Source organism: Hemiscyllium ocellatum, chromosome 22 (genome assembly GCF_020745735.1).
Source record: "Hemiscyllium ocellatum isolate sHemOce1 chromosome 22, sHemOce1.pat.X.cur, whole genome shotgun sequence".
NCBI lineage: Eukaryota > Metazoa > Chordata > Chondrichthyes > Orectolobiformes > Hemiscylliidae > Hemiscyllium > Hemiscyllium ocellatum.
In genome coordinates, this window is record NC_083422.1 from 47,201,514 (window position 1) to 47,215,443 (window position 13,930).

The window sequence follows — 13,930 nt, forward strand, 5'->3', positions numbered from 1 at the left end:
CGTTGAGTGTCACTTGGCAGCACTGTTGTTAACAGCATTCATAATTTTTCCAATGGTTTGCTAATTGGCTGGATTGTCCTGCTATTGTTCAAAGCATATTACCTGGGCAACCTTCCACATTGTTGGGTAGTTGTCAGAGTATCAACTGCACTAGAGATCACTTGGTTAGAGACACAGCTGGTTCTGGAGCACAGATCTGGAACATCATCAGGGCCCATCACCTTTGCAGTGTCCAGTGCCTTCAGTTGTTTCTTGAAATCATTGTGGTATGAACTGGATTTGTTGAAAGCTGGTATCTGTGAGGCTGGGGACCTCAGAATGAGGCAGACATGCATCATCTATTCAGCTCATCTGGTTGATGACTATTGCAAATCTCATTCATTGTGTACATGCTGGACTACATCATCATTGAGGCTGTGGGGGAGTTGATAGCACAATTTCCTCTTGTTAATCCTCTATCAGCTCTTGAAAGGTTTTTTTTTGGTCTGGTGCCTCAGGAAATGTTAGGTTCCTAATAAACACAAAGGCTGCGGTTCCATTGCTTTTCATCTGTCCCAGTACTGTTTGCCTGGAAAAGAAACTGCATTCTTACCACATTCTGGGCATTCCTAATGAAGGGTTTATGCCTGAAATGTTGGTTCTCCTGCTCCTCAGATGCTGTGCTTTTCCAGCACCACACTTTTAAACTCTGTCTCTCCAGCATCTGCAGTCCTCACTTTCTCCCAGTCTTTAATGACAAGATCAATCAAGTCTAGCATTCCTAATAATGGCAAATCTTTTCAGGAGCATATCTTTTTCTGTCGACACCACTGCAATAATTCCAGAGGCCAGTATCCCGTCACCATATCACCCTTTATTTACACACACATTGTGCTTGACACTGCTCCAGCTCCCTCAGAGCCAGCTCTCCGAGTGAACAGAATCTCTGACTCTCCTGTTTATTTTTTTTTGACAAGCAGTACCCTTTACATCAAAGGGCAATGCTGTGTGATCAAAACAGTGAAGGGGAGGGCAAGGACTAAATCAAAATAGCGTTGGAACTCTCCTGTTTATATCTGTCAGCCAGGGCTCACTAATTGGACCAGGTTAACAGCCCCAAACAGGGAACACAGATCCTATGAGAGCATCTGGCTGACCTCATTACAATTACTACAGGGCTCATACATTTAAAATAGAGATTGGATGAAATTTATTCTCTCAGAGGATTGTGAGTTTTTAGAACTCTCTTGCTGAAAGTGTGAACAAAGCAGACTCATTGAATATTTTTAAGGCAGAAGTGGATATATTCTTGTTAAGCAACAGGGCCAAAACATGATTGGGGTATGCAGGAATGTAGTTCCGAGCTTATAATCAGATCAGCCATGATCTGATAGAATGGCAGAGCAAGTGTGAGGGGCTGAATGACCTACTCCTTTGCCTGCTCCTAAAGTTAACCAAACTATCGCCATTAACTAAAAATTTGAGTAGGAGCCCCTTTGTGGGCTGCCAACTAATTTATCGTGATGTTTACTTCCATTGCGAGCCTTCGTTTCAGGGAAGATGCTAGATAAACATTTGCAGTGAGTCAGCTAAACAATAATCTTGATTATGACGTTTTAATGGGGTGGGTCTGCTCTGGCTGATAATACCAGCTCCATTTAGAGACTTCAGTCAACTCGGTGATTCAGCCTCCATCGAGTCCGTCTGTTACCTGAAGCGTGCAGATCAATCACGGACTGAGCTATGTCTACAAAAGCACTGGCAAAAGGTAAAAAAGTGAACGATTCTGCAAGTGTGCATGAGGGAGAGACTTTGATAGGTGGTTTCTGTTTCTCAGTCAGTCTGCCTTGTGAATGCAGGTCTCTCAGCACTTCTACCTTCTGTGCACATTTCTCAATTTCATTCTCTCCTTTTCTCCCTGTTGCTCAATAAAATTTGATTGTGTACGTGTCAGAAATGTGCGTGTGTCTGTATGAATATGTTTATAATTTGACCTTTGCTGAATTTCCTGTCCCTCTCTGTGTTTAACTGTGTCACTAATAGTCTGCGTGTGCCTGAGGCCCTCTTCACTTCTGGATGTCTGTGCTGATGTCTGTATTTCTCACCGCACAGTCCTCCTGTTTCCCTTGTTCTGTTTGTGTGTCTCTCACAGCTTGGCCGTGATTTTAACACGAGACAAGATATCCAATTGCTGGGACTTAAAGTGAGACCAACCCTGCACTGGCAGAGGGTGAGATCTTGCCGCCAATCCAGGTGGCAACAGAAAATTCAGAATAGTGTCTGCCATCCCAGGGTTCATGTCGCATTACAGGTGACCTCACCACACTACTCACTCTCACACACACAGACACATACACAAACACTCTTTCACACAAACACACTCACACAGACTCTCTCTCATACACACAAACTCTCTCTCTCACACACACTCACTCAAACACACAAGCATATACTCCTTCACACTCACACAAACACACACTCACACAGACCCTCTCTCATACGCGCACACTCCCACCTTCTCTTACTCACATTCACGTGCACTGTCTTAAGCACACACTCGTACACACTCACACACATGCTGTCACATACATATACTCCCTCACACTCACACACATCCACACACTCTCTCTCAAGAGCACACATGTGCATATACACACACTCTCGTTCTCTCTCTCCTTCACACACACACACACACACACACACACACACACACACACACACACACACACACACACACACACACACACACACTCTCTCTCTCTCTCTCTCTCTCTCTCTCTCCCTCCCACACATGCACATACATTATAATTCCCTTTCGGAAATCTCTGTTAAATCTGCTTCCACAGTCCACCTGGGCAGTGGGTTCCAGCTCACAGCAACTCACTGTTTCCATTCAGCCTCAATCAGCATTTGTTTATCACCAATGTCTGGTTGAAACTTTCTCTAACTTGATATCCCTACAGCCCTTTTAATCCCATGCTTTCAATTTTACTACCAGGTTCGGCAATACCTTATCTAATGTCAATATACACGTCAATTATACTACCCTCTTCAACACTTTATCAAAGAACCTTATCGAGTTAGTCAAACATAGAAATACTTTCGCAATCACTGCATGTCACGGCATAATTGTTTCCTTTTGTCAGTCTTTAAATTGTTTTGTTGTCCCACAACTATGCACACTGTTGGTTTCACAAGGTCTGGTCAATTGCTCCAAGGATATCAGTTTCCAGGCTATTTGTTGCACTGTCACTGAAGGTTTGATGCCAACCCCTCATTAATGTTCTCATGACTGATGATTGACTCCTCTTGCTTTGTAGGAAGCTCCGCACCAGGCCCTGTGCCTGCAGGAACAATTCGCCTGTACAGCATGCGATTCTGTCCATTTGCTCAGCGTGTCTGCCTGGTCTTGGAAGCCAAGAAAATCAAGTGAGATGGACATTTCTCAAAGTTCTGCCTGAGTCAATGTCAGGTACCCTCCACAGTTTCAGCAGACCCAGTAGTCCTGAGCCAGTCCTCAGCCAGGTCTGCCCATCTCCATGCCATCTTTGACTGTCCTAGCAAAAAGCAGCCATTTGGCTCCTCAAACCTGCTCCACCTTTTAACGTGACCTAGGCTGATCTTCTGTCTCAACACCAGTTCCCCAAACCTTCCTAATCCTTCCCTTCTGGAGAGATCAGCCTTATGAAGTAGAACCAGTCTGACTCCAAGTTGGGATACAGAAAACTCTAGCCTCACACCTTTAATGCATTTTCTGAGCTGAGATGTCACCTATTTTAATACTGATAAAATCTTAAGTTTTCTCAGGGCTGTGACATTAAAGAAATTCTAGGATTTACATATTAATCAATCAAAACCCGCACCTCCGTTCTAAGTGATTAAAGACTTAACAGCAATCTAGGTTGCATGACACATCAGTTGCATGACACCACCTCCTCCACATTAAGCCTTAAATATATTCAACAATGTGGAATCCACAACCCTCTGAGGCCTAGAATTCTGAAGATTCACAACACTCCGTGTGAAGTCATTATTCTCCCTCTCTCACTGCTTTTCCTGACACTGTGATTCCCCAGTGAAGGGGAAACAGCCTCTCACTGTAACACGTGAAGCCCTTTCAAATTATTGTATGTGTCGATGGGATCATTTCCTATTCTTATACTTTTCAGTGAATATGGGCTCATTGACAGGCCCCTGTTTAATGGAGCAATCACTGGGGCAGTGATCCTATGAACAGTATTGTGTGTTCTGAACTAATCCGGACACAAAAAGGAACTTAGAAGGTTCATAAATATTTGGTCCAGTTAGATGATAAGTTACTGTTTAGTCCTTAAACAGAGATTACCAGGATCCTGTTGTCCCCTGCAATTTTGCAGAGGCAACTGTATTGAGAGGTTCTGATTGGACTGAAGGTTTTGACAATCCTGGAAGATGTCAGGGTCAGGGGTTAGAAGTTGAAAGGCACATGTAGGACAGATATCAGGAAGAAGGCAGTTTGCATCAGGAGAGAGAGAATGGACAAGTGGAGACTTTGAAAGAGGAGAATATTGCTGGGGTGTTCTGAATGCATCTGTTGTGGAACTGGGGCAGGAGGTGGTGAGTGAGTTAAGGTGCCTTTCTCTTAAAAAGCACAATCCTTTACTCATTGTACACACATCAACAATAATCCAAAATTCTCGCCTTGAATTTCTATAGCAGTTGTAACTTGGTTAAACATTCCAGGATACATCACATGAGCATGATGAACAAACATTTGACATCTGTGACAGATGGCCCAAACCTCCCCAGCAAGGTAGATTTCTAACAATCTGTTAAGGAAGGAGAGAAGTGGAGAGACTTAGGGAGGTCATTCCAGAATTTAGGCTCCGGAAAGCTGAAGGCACAATAGGTATTGAAGAAATAATTAAAATTGAGGGTGGATAAGAGGCTAGATTTGGAGACACATTATACAGACATTTTGGAGGGTTGTAGAACTGTAAGAGGTTAAACAGATTGGGAAGGACATAGCCAGGGTCAGACTTGCAAACAGCAATGAAGATTTTAAATGTGCAGTCAGCTTTGTTAAAAACTTAAGGATCATAGTTTTGTGGCATTATAGTGAAGCTGATGAAACATTGCTGTTGTTATAAGCTCAAAATCACCAATTTCTCACTTGAAGGAGTGTGCACTAAGGTTTGTTCATATTGTTTTCCCAGCTGAAGGAGTCTTGTTTAATCTGAGTACACCTTAACTTATTTGCATGACAAACTAATTCCAATTTTGCAACTTTCTGATGGTACTAAGATTTTAATCCAAACTCCACTCTGTTTCAGGTGTGAAATCGTCAATGTCAATCTGATGAATAAACCTGACTGGTTTCTGCAGAAGAATCCCCTTGGTATGGTGCCAACCTTGGAGACTTGCAAGAATGAGCTGGTCTATGATTCTCCAATCGTCTGCGAGTACCTGGATGATATTTACCCTGCCAATCGGCTTCTGCCCACTGACCCCTACGAGAAGGCCAAGCAGAAAATGCTGCTGGAGCAGTTCAGTAAGGTGCACAGGGATAGATGTTCTTATCGGACTGAATGTGACTAGCTTAGCTTCTGGTCATGGGTGCAGCAGAGGGTGTGTAAAAACTTCAACGGCCTTCCGCCAGCTCAAAGAATCGTGCAGCTCAGATGCAGGCTATTTGACCCAATGTTCCTATGCAAGCCCTTCAAAAGAGCTATCTAATTAGGCTTACTCCCCTACTCAATCGCTGAACACATTAGTCTGTTGTAAACTAGTTAATAGTAATTTATTCCTGCGATTAACAGGAAGTTAATAATATTGCGTCATGCGATTATCAGGAAGGCAGAAGGGGAACACAGTGAACCTTGGTCTTTCTCCATCCAGCAATCCTTCCGGTTTCTTGGTTTCATTCCCTTTAGTTGCTTCAAAACTGGTCTGAACTCATTTGCAGGTCATTGGTTACAATATTCCCCATCCTCAACCCACGGTTTACCACGGCCCAAATATATTATAGGGAATGTTCCAGAACCAGGGACCAGGAGGCTGCTGGGAAGGCACATTTCCCATTGAAATGAATGGGTTCGCTCCTATCCGCAGTTTTGGGCTTCCACCGTAGGTCTTGGAATGTATTCCCCTCGGCTCCGGGGAGGTGGGGGGAGGGGACTACTGTATTCTAGACTACGGGGGGACCGCTGTATCCTTAGCCAGGAGAAACAGCCTCTCAGTATATCTGCTGTCGAGCACGTTCAGAATCTTTGATGTTGCAATTGCCTCTCATTCTCCTAAACTCCAGGAAATATTGTCCTACTTTACTTAATCTCTCAACAAAGGGCAACTCCCTCATCCCAGGTACCAAGTTAGTGAATCTTCACTGTATCACCTCCAGTGCAAATATATCTTCCATAAATACAGAGACAAAACATGCATACTATATTTCTGATTTGTTCTCATTTGTTCTCATAAAAATCTTGTAAAGTTGTATTCTTTATCCTTGTATTTCACTCTCCTTGCTATCAAGGTCAACTTACCATTGCCTTCCTGTCTGCTTGTTGCACCTGCATTCTAATGTTCTCTGTTTCTTGCATGCGCACATCCAAGTCTTTGAGCATCAACATTTACATGTTACACAGAAAGATAGAACTATTACAGTGCAGAGGAAACCATTTAGCCCATCATGTCTGTGTCAGCTCTTAAATTAGCATCTTCATTAGTGCTATTCCCCTACCCTCTCCACAACCCTGCACATTGATCCCTTTCATATATCAGTCCAACTCCCTTTTGAATTCCTCTACCGAATCTGCCTCTCCCACACTCTCAAGCAGTGCATTCCAAACCCTAACCACCCACTACCTTGTTATAATCCCAGCAGATGGTAACACTGCTCAACTCAAATCTCAGAATGAAACTAGACTCGATAGATCACAAGTTTTATTTTTACAGTTGGTTACTGTCACATTAGTCACTGAACATATTCACAAGATTGCCGGTGCTCCCTTAATACAAGAGTACAAAAGGAAAATAAAACTAATAACCCCATTTTTGTATATATGTAAGTCAATATGAAAAGAGTCACAACTTGGACAAAAAAAGTTAGCCTTTTTCCCAGCCAAATCCTTTTCCAGATAAATCCCAGTTAACTTAATCCCAGATAAATATAATTTCTATCTTAACTCTTTAACGTCTTACATAACCAACTCTTCCAGTGTTCCTTATTTACTGCTGAAACAATTTTAAGACCTCTTTTCTATTCTGATGACCTACATCTCATTGCAGTTCTGACACAATGAACACTTCTATAACTTGGAGAATTCAGAAAACTAAACCATTCTGTTTGGATGAAACTGCAACTTAATTCTTCGGAACTGAATTCAAACTAAACTAATAGTGTCCCCTGATCATTTGATTTCCTGCATCTCATCAATTCAACAATGTAATCACTTCATCAGTTAACTCCACCAGCATCTGGCTAGTCACATGCTTTCATAGAAATTAAACCCTCATTGAGCTGAAACCAAAATCAATTTTCCCTCAATATTTTAAAATTCCAAAATCTCACATGATTATATTCTATACAGCTTTATCACTGCATGAAAAAAATCTTTTTTTTTATTATTTATTTTTAAAATATATTTCATTTTTAAATTATTTCTAATTACTCTGTAATTTCCAAATCTTGCAGCCCTCAATATCCTTGGTTACACCTTAGCTTTAGCTCTACCTTGTTAAATGTAAGTACATATGGCCTATTGAATACCTACTCATTACCACATTTATCGCCTGCTAGCGATTGAATTTCCTCCTCTTTCACTATAACCTAGGTCCCACGTTCAAGCCTGAGTGTCGTTGTAGAAAGAGCATGCGGTGTCCGCCAGCACCCTTGAGCTGTTCAAGGGTGTAGAGTGCTTTATTTCCCCCTTCAACTCTATTTTGACTTAACCCCTGCCCTCCCTTTCACGTTTTTTGATCACACAGCATTGCTCTTTGATGAGAAGGGTTCTGCTTGTCACTGGCTACTCCGGTGTTTCCTCTCTTGTTGTGCTTCACTGTTGGGCTGTTAGGCAGTAGGATAACCTCGTTCCCAGCAGAGAATTTGCTATTAGTCTACTCATTAAGCCTGCATCATTACACAATAACACATATCTGCTCAATGTTCCTTTCCTATTTGTCAGCTGTATGTCTCAATGTTCCTCTGACCTCCCTGCCCCATTCTCCCTGAAGGTAAAGAAGGAAGGAAGAGTTTGAATTTATCCAAACCCTTTTATGACATCAAGAGGTAACTATTCAGTTCTGAAGAAAGATCACTGGGCCCAAAACGTTTTCTTTCCACAAATGTTTCCATACCTGCTGAGTTTCTCCAGCAATGTCGATTAAGGGGTACAAATTGTCAGGAAATTGGGGGAATAAAATGCCCTTTTCATCATAGTGCCACAGAGCATTCTTCAGAATTGCACCAGGCTTTCAGCTGAGATTTTGAGCTCAAATCTCTGGAAGAGACTCAAACATATGAGCTTCTGTCTCAAAGATGAGCATGCAACCCAGTTGTCATGTCGCGCTTGTAGATGAAGAGCATAAAATTTGCTTATGCTGTCAACACACAGCCACATGCAATTTGTGGAACTTTGTATTTTGACAGTGCTAGTGAACAAGAGTGTATCAGTGTCTGAACTATAATGCTAAGTGGTTTCTCTACATCTCTGTCTTTTCTGTGACCAGGTGGTGGGTTACATGTACAGGATTCCAGTGGAAAAGAGAAAATCCATGGACACTTCCAAATTGGAGGAAGAACTTCAAGTTCAACTCAGCAAATTTGAACAGGTAAAGAGGGAGTTGGTGAAACCAGGAAGCAGAAGCTGAGATTTTCTGGATTATGATAGTGTTGGAATGTGGCACAGAACTCTGGGTTTTTGAGTATTAACCTGGAATCGCGAACATTCCCCGACCACAGTGAACAAAATACAGGTTCCCTGCTTGATTGTTCTTCTAACAAACAGCTGAGCCTGAAGATAATGCTGGACATCTCACTGTTAGAAACAGAGATGACAAAACAGACTTGCATTTGTATACTCCCTTTTATAACCTCAGGACATCCCGTAGTCAATGAAGTCCTACTGAAACAGGATACAAAGCAGCGTCAAATATGTGTATGGCAAGATCCTACTGACAGCACTGTGGTAAAGACCGAATAATCTTTTTCTGATGCTAATTGACTGTTAAATATTGGCATGAGGGGTGATGCCGTGGAAATGTTACTGAACTAGTCATATTGAACTGCAGACTAATGGTCTGAAGAGATGGGTTCAAATCACCACCATAACAGGTGGTAAAGTTTGAATTCAATAAAAATCTGGAATTAAAATGCCAGTCTAATGGCCACCGTGTAACGACTGTTGATTGTTGTAAAGACCCATCTGGTTCATTAATGTGCTTTAGGGACATCCTTACCTATATGTGACTCCAGACCTACACCAATATGGTCAACTCTGTTCAAGGGAAATTACAGCTGACTAATAAATGCTGGCCCATATCTTATGGACAAAGTTTTAAAAAGTAGGGATTAAAAATTCACTGGTCACATCCCCATTTTAATTTTCTGTACCCGAGTAGTTCTGGAGTTACAGTTTCATCTGCACCACCCTGACTTCTGTTTTTTTGCAGAAATTGGCTGATTTGAAGACTTCCTTCTTTGGTGGTGACTCCGTGACAATGATTGACTACTGGCTGTGGCCCTGGTTTGAACGCATGGATGCCCTTGGATTCAATAAGTGAGTCTGGGGGAGTAAAAGAAACGGTGTGTGAGTGGTTGACAGTGCAGGTCAGATACTGAACTTTCATTGTTGCAATGTGGGTCACATTCAAACCAAACTGACAGGATTAATTTTCCCCTTCTCAGGGATCCTCTGAGCAACGTGAAGTTTAAGCACAAAGATCACTTTTTAGTTCATTGGTACTAGGTAATTAGAAACATGAGAGGAAATTAAGGTTAAACTAGAAAAACAAGAGTATATTTGTGGAATTAAGTCTGCAGTTTATGGTTGGTTGAGGCCATCTTTTAACTAATCCTTCCTCCCTCCATGAGTCCTCCTTCTCGCAGAGATATCCTTTCCTCCAATGAGTGTCTCTTCTTGGTGGTTCAAACTGCCATGCTTTGTGACCTCCCTCAACATCGCCACCTGCGGCAGAGGCTTGCATTACAATGAAATGTGTACAGAAAGTCATATTCTGGATCAGTGGTGCTGGAAGAGCACAGTAGTTCAGGCAGCATCCATGGTAAAACTTTGATGGATGTGGAAGGCTCCTTTAGGGCCTTGGGTAGAGGTGAGGGAGGAGGTGTGGGCACAGGTTTTACAGTTCCTGCGGTGGCAGGGGAAAGTGCCAGGATGGGAGGGTGGGTTGTAGGGGGACGTGGACCTGACCAGATAGTCACGGAAGGGGTAAAATTTTGATGGATGTGGAAGGCTCCTTTAGGACCTTGGATAGAGGTGAGGGAGGTAGTGTGGGCAGTATGGAAAGTCATAGTCGAGTTTTAAGTAGTATTCAGCTGTCCCAATTGTTGACAGTAAATTGACAGTCTTCCTTTCAGATATCAATGGTTGCTGCTGTCACAGAGCATTGTTCAGAGGCAATGTAGAGGGAGCTTCACTCTGTATCTAACCCCATGCTGTATTTGATGTGAGAGCGATAAAGGATGAGGGTGGAAGTCCACAACAGGAGGAAGCCTACAAGCAGGAAGAGGATGAAGGAAGCCTCTCCCTTAAAGATTGGGCCAAGAATGATTTTCAGGTTTTGCTGACAGCATTTTCAGTGGTACGAGAGGTTCGGAACCTGTCAGTCCTGCCCCGGCTATTCCCTGATCTCTCAGGTCGGCAGCTACAGACATCAGTGTTCTAATTTCAAACGTATTCCTCAATTAGGCAAGAACAGTAAAAACAACTATAACCAAAATACTAGACCCATACAGTTCCTATAGCAGCGTCCGGCGAGTGAGGAATGACTGCATTTATTACAGTACAAATTTACAGGCATTTGTCAAACTCGTTTGCTTCATCTGCAAGGCCAAATGGTTGATCTGAGTCAAATAGAGAGTCAATAATGTCACCACTTACACAGTCAATGATTATAAAGGTGCTTTAAGAACAGGAATGTATTGCACAACTTGTTTTGGAAATAAGACACAATGACTGATTGTCACACCCAGTTCAGAGTCCCACCACTTCATTAACATGTTCCAATTCCTAACATTTGCTTAAAGGCACCTATGGCAAATAATTAAATAATTTATAGATAGTGAGCAGGAACCTATGGTGATTAGAATGAGTCAGCCAGGTGGATCTCATGGAATGGGAGTTCCCTGAATGGGGCTGTCAACCCAATCCAATCAGGGAGTCCTGGATGACAGACATAAATAGGAGTGTCAGGGGCTCTGCTCACTTTAGGAGCTGGCTCTGTGCTAGCTGGGTTAGTGTCACATACTGTGCACGTGTAAATAAAAGGTCACTTGGTGACGGGATATTGGCCTTCGTGGAGTTATTTCAGAACCAATACTTTCTAGTAACAGTGACCAATTAACATTGACTGCTGTAACTGGGTCACATCCCTCCATCAGCCAAACGGGAATGGTTACAGGGGCTGTCAGGAGATCAGCTGCTGCATTTCTTTTGATGTGGGGCAAGCAATTTTAAAAAGGCAAAGTCAAGTGCCACACATGAGGTTGTCTGTTAATATTGATGTGGGATGATCCCTGCTGACACCTAGTCTGCAGGACTGAGTTCTGCTTTGAAGTTTCTGAAACCATGTCAGTGAGACGGTGAATTTCTGCCCACAGCAGGTATTGCCAATTTTGTCCATCACCAGCTGGCCTCACCCTTTGCTTGCCGAGTGTTGACACCTTTGCCCCCAAAAGGGGCTTCTTCACCAGTGATTGTGCCCTTTCTTGTAAAGTCAAGGCTGTGTTGCTGCAGCTAGTGAGGAATTAGTAACAGCTGCTATTGGGTTGGAGTTGCCGGGACAGAGGATTTTATTTGAGAGGTCTAAGATGATCGACCAAAAATATGAGATTTGGGCAAGAGAGCAGAGAAAAAAACATCTTCAGACAGAGACAGTTAGGGAGACACGCTCCCAGGGTTAGTGGATGAGGCAGAAACCATGCAACATCAAAGATTAGATCAATCAAAATAAATGGACGTAAATAATTATGGCAACGAGGAGATGTGAACCGAACTATTTAGTTATGTGGAAAGTAAATGCTATCATGGACAGGATGGGTTGACTGGCCTCTCACTGTTATATGTTTCACTGCAATCTCTGATTAGTCGGAGTTCTGAGTGTAGGTCTTGTTCCTGGCAAGGGAACACTGGGGGAGGGGAGTATATAACAAAGTGAGAGTGGCTGTATTCAGCTGTGGGTTAACCGTTCTTATTTCTCACCGAATCTCTCTTCCTGTTTCTGCAGGGTCCTGGAACAGATGCCGAGGCTCAAGTGCTGGATGCAACTCATGCAGCAAGATGCTGCCGTCAAGGCCTCGGGCTTTAGCACTGACGTTTACAGAGAATTCTACGAGCTGTACTTTCAGCATAACCCTGAGGCCTGTGACTACCATCTCTGAGAACAGTCGCCCCCCGATTAGATTGAGCAGAGTATACAAACATCTGCTGTCTGCTTCAGACAGCACATGGCAGGACATCAAGGGTCTGACAATAAACTGACCCAGGAGTCACACCAAATGTTCTCCCAGCTTCTGAATCAGTTCAACTTTGCATTTCTCGTGGAGATAGGAAAAATTAAACTTGCAAAAGCCAGGAATAGGACTGAGAATACAGGGCCAGTAGGAGTTCGATCTCACCCAGTCTCTGACCTTTGCTCCCAACGTTGACAGGCCGCTCACACACAGAGAGTGTGCCCTAGCTTTATTTTTAGATTGTCCTCTGGAGAAATGAGTCCACACAACCAGGACTGGCTGCTGAATTTGCAAACACTGGTTTATTTTGGCTGCCTGCCTTTTACTGAGCAGCATCGGATTGGTTGATAGGCCAGAGATACTCAGCAAATTCCACCCCTTGGGATTTTTTTAAAAGAACACTTTCCTGTTTTTCTTTCGGTGTGACAAATAGTCTTCTGCCTGTTTCACTGCGCCGAGCAGTCTGGGCCTGGCTAGAAATTTGTCTTTATGGTCCTCTCCCTTCCTAAATGATCATGAATCCTCAAAACCTTGCCCTGGCATCAAGACACAAATATTCAGGGCTCCTTTTGCAACCTAGAGCTGTGCTCCTGTCTCCAAAGCACTCAGAACTTTGCTAAGCTGTGAAGCTCCTAGCAGTACTGGATATATCAATCTAATTGTACACATTCTCGCTGAGATATCTGTGTTTCTATTTTGAACAGTCCAACTTCCTGTTTCACCCTGGCTGATTTCAACCCTACCCTCAGACCGTTTGCATTGTCACCTTTCCCTATTTGAACACACATTCCCAATGACCCCCTCCCATTCGTGTTGCCCATTCCGTGGAAGAATTGTGTGACTCCAGTGAAGCTCAATGCCCTGATGTCACTGCTGCTCAACGTCTTGATGAAAATTGCAGACAGAATAAAAGATGTTGTAAAGAGATTTCTGCAGGATTGTTTTCTTGGTGGGCGCGAGATTCTCTGATGAGGTTATGGATCGGGGACTGTAAGACCAGCCAGAGGAGGGATTATCTTCAATCCTTTAGCACCACTGAGATCTGTGTGCTTCAGGTTAGGGTGGGCTGGTTTACTCCACACGGGCCAAGCACAAGGGGTTGGAGGGGATGAATTTACTGGGTCATTCAGATTCACGTAAGTGCCTAGCTGTAACAGGCCAGAGCTGGGTGCTGGATGATCACGTACATGGGGTTCCACTAGAGGGCAGACTGGGGCTCCTTACCCAAAGTAGCTGAGAGTTCTCTTGAGGGAAGGCTAAATCCAGTGAGAGGTGGAGAGTCCT

At 43.2% G+C, this 13,930-nt stretch overlaps 1 protein-coding gene across 1 annotated transcript; it reads left to right on the forward strand.

Moving 5' to 3' along the window:
* The first annotated feature begins 1,619 nt into the window (after positions 1-1,619).
* On the forward strand, positions 1,620-13,573 carry LOC132826330 (glutathione S-transferase omega-1-like). The gene is made up of 6 exons (XM_060842174.1): positions 1,620-1,747; positions 3,300-3,408; positions 5,292-5,514; positions 8,686-8,787; positions 9,628-9,734; positions 12,421-13,573. Exons 1-6 carry the CDS (start codon positions 1,723-1,725, stop codon positions 12,572-12,574), a joined length of 720 nt encoding a protein of 239 aa, XP_060698157.1. The 5' UTR covers positions 1,620-1,722; the 3' UTR covers positions 12,575-13,573.
* The last annotated feature ends 357 nt before the right edge of the window (positions 13,574-13,930 follow it).

Bases quoted from the DNA above. Each gene is read 5' to 3' on its own strand.
- LOC132826330 (XM_060842174.1), top strand. From the start codon at position 1,723: ATGTCTACAAAAGCACTGGCAAAAG. The intron at 5,515-8,685 runs GTGCACAGGGAT...TTCTGTGACCAG, and splicing joins TGCTGGAGCAGTTCAGTAAG to GTGGTGGGTTACATGTACAG. The intron at 9,735-12,420 runs GTGAGTCTGGGG...CTGTTTCTGCAG, and splicing joins GATGCCCTTGGATTCAATAA to GGTCCTGGAACAGATGCCGA.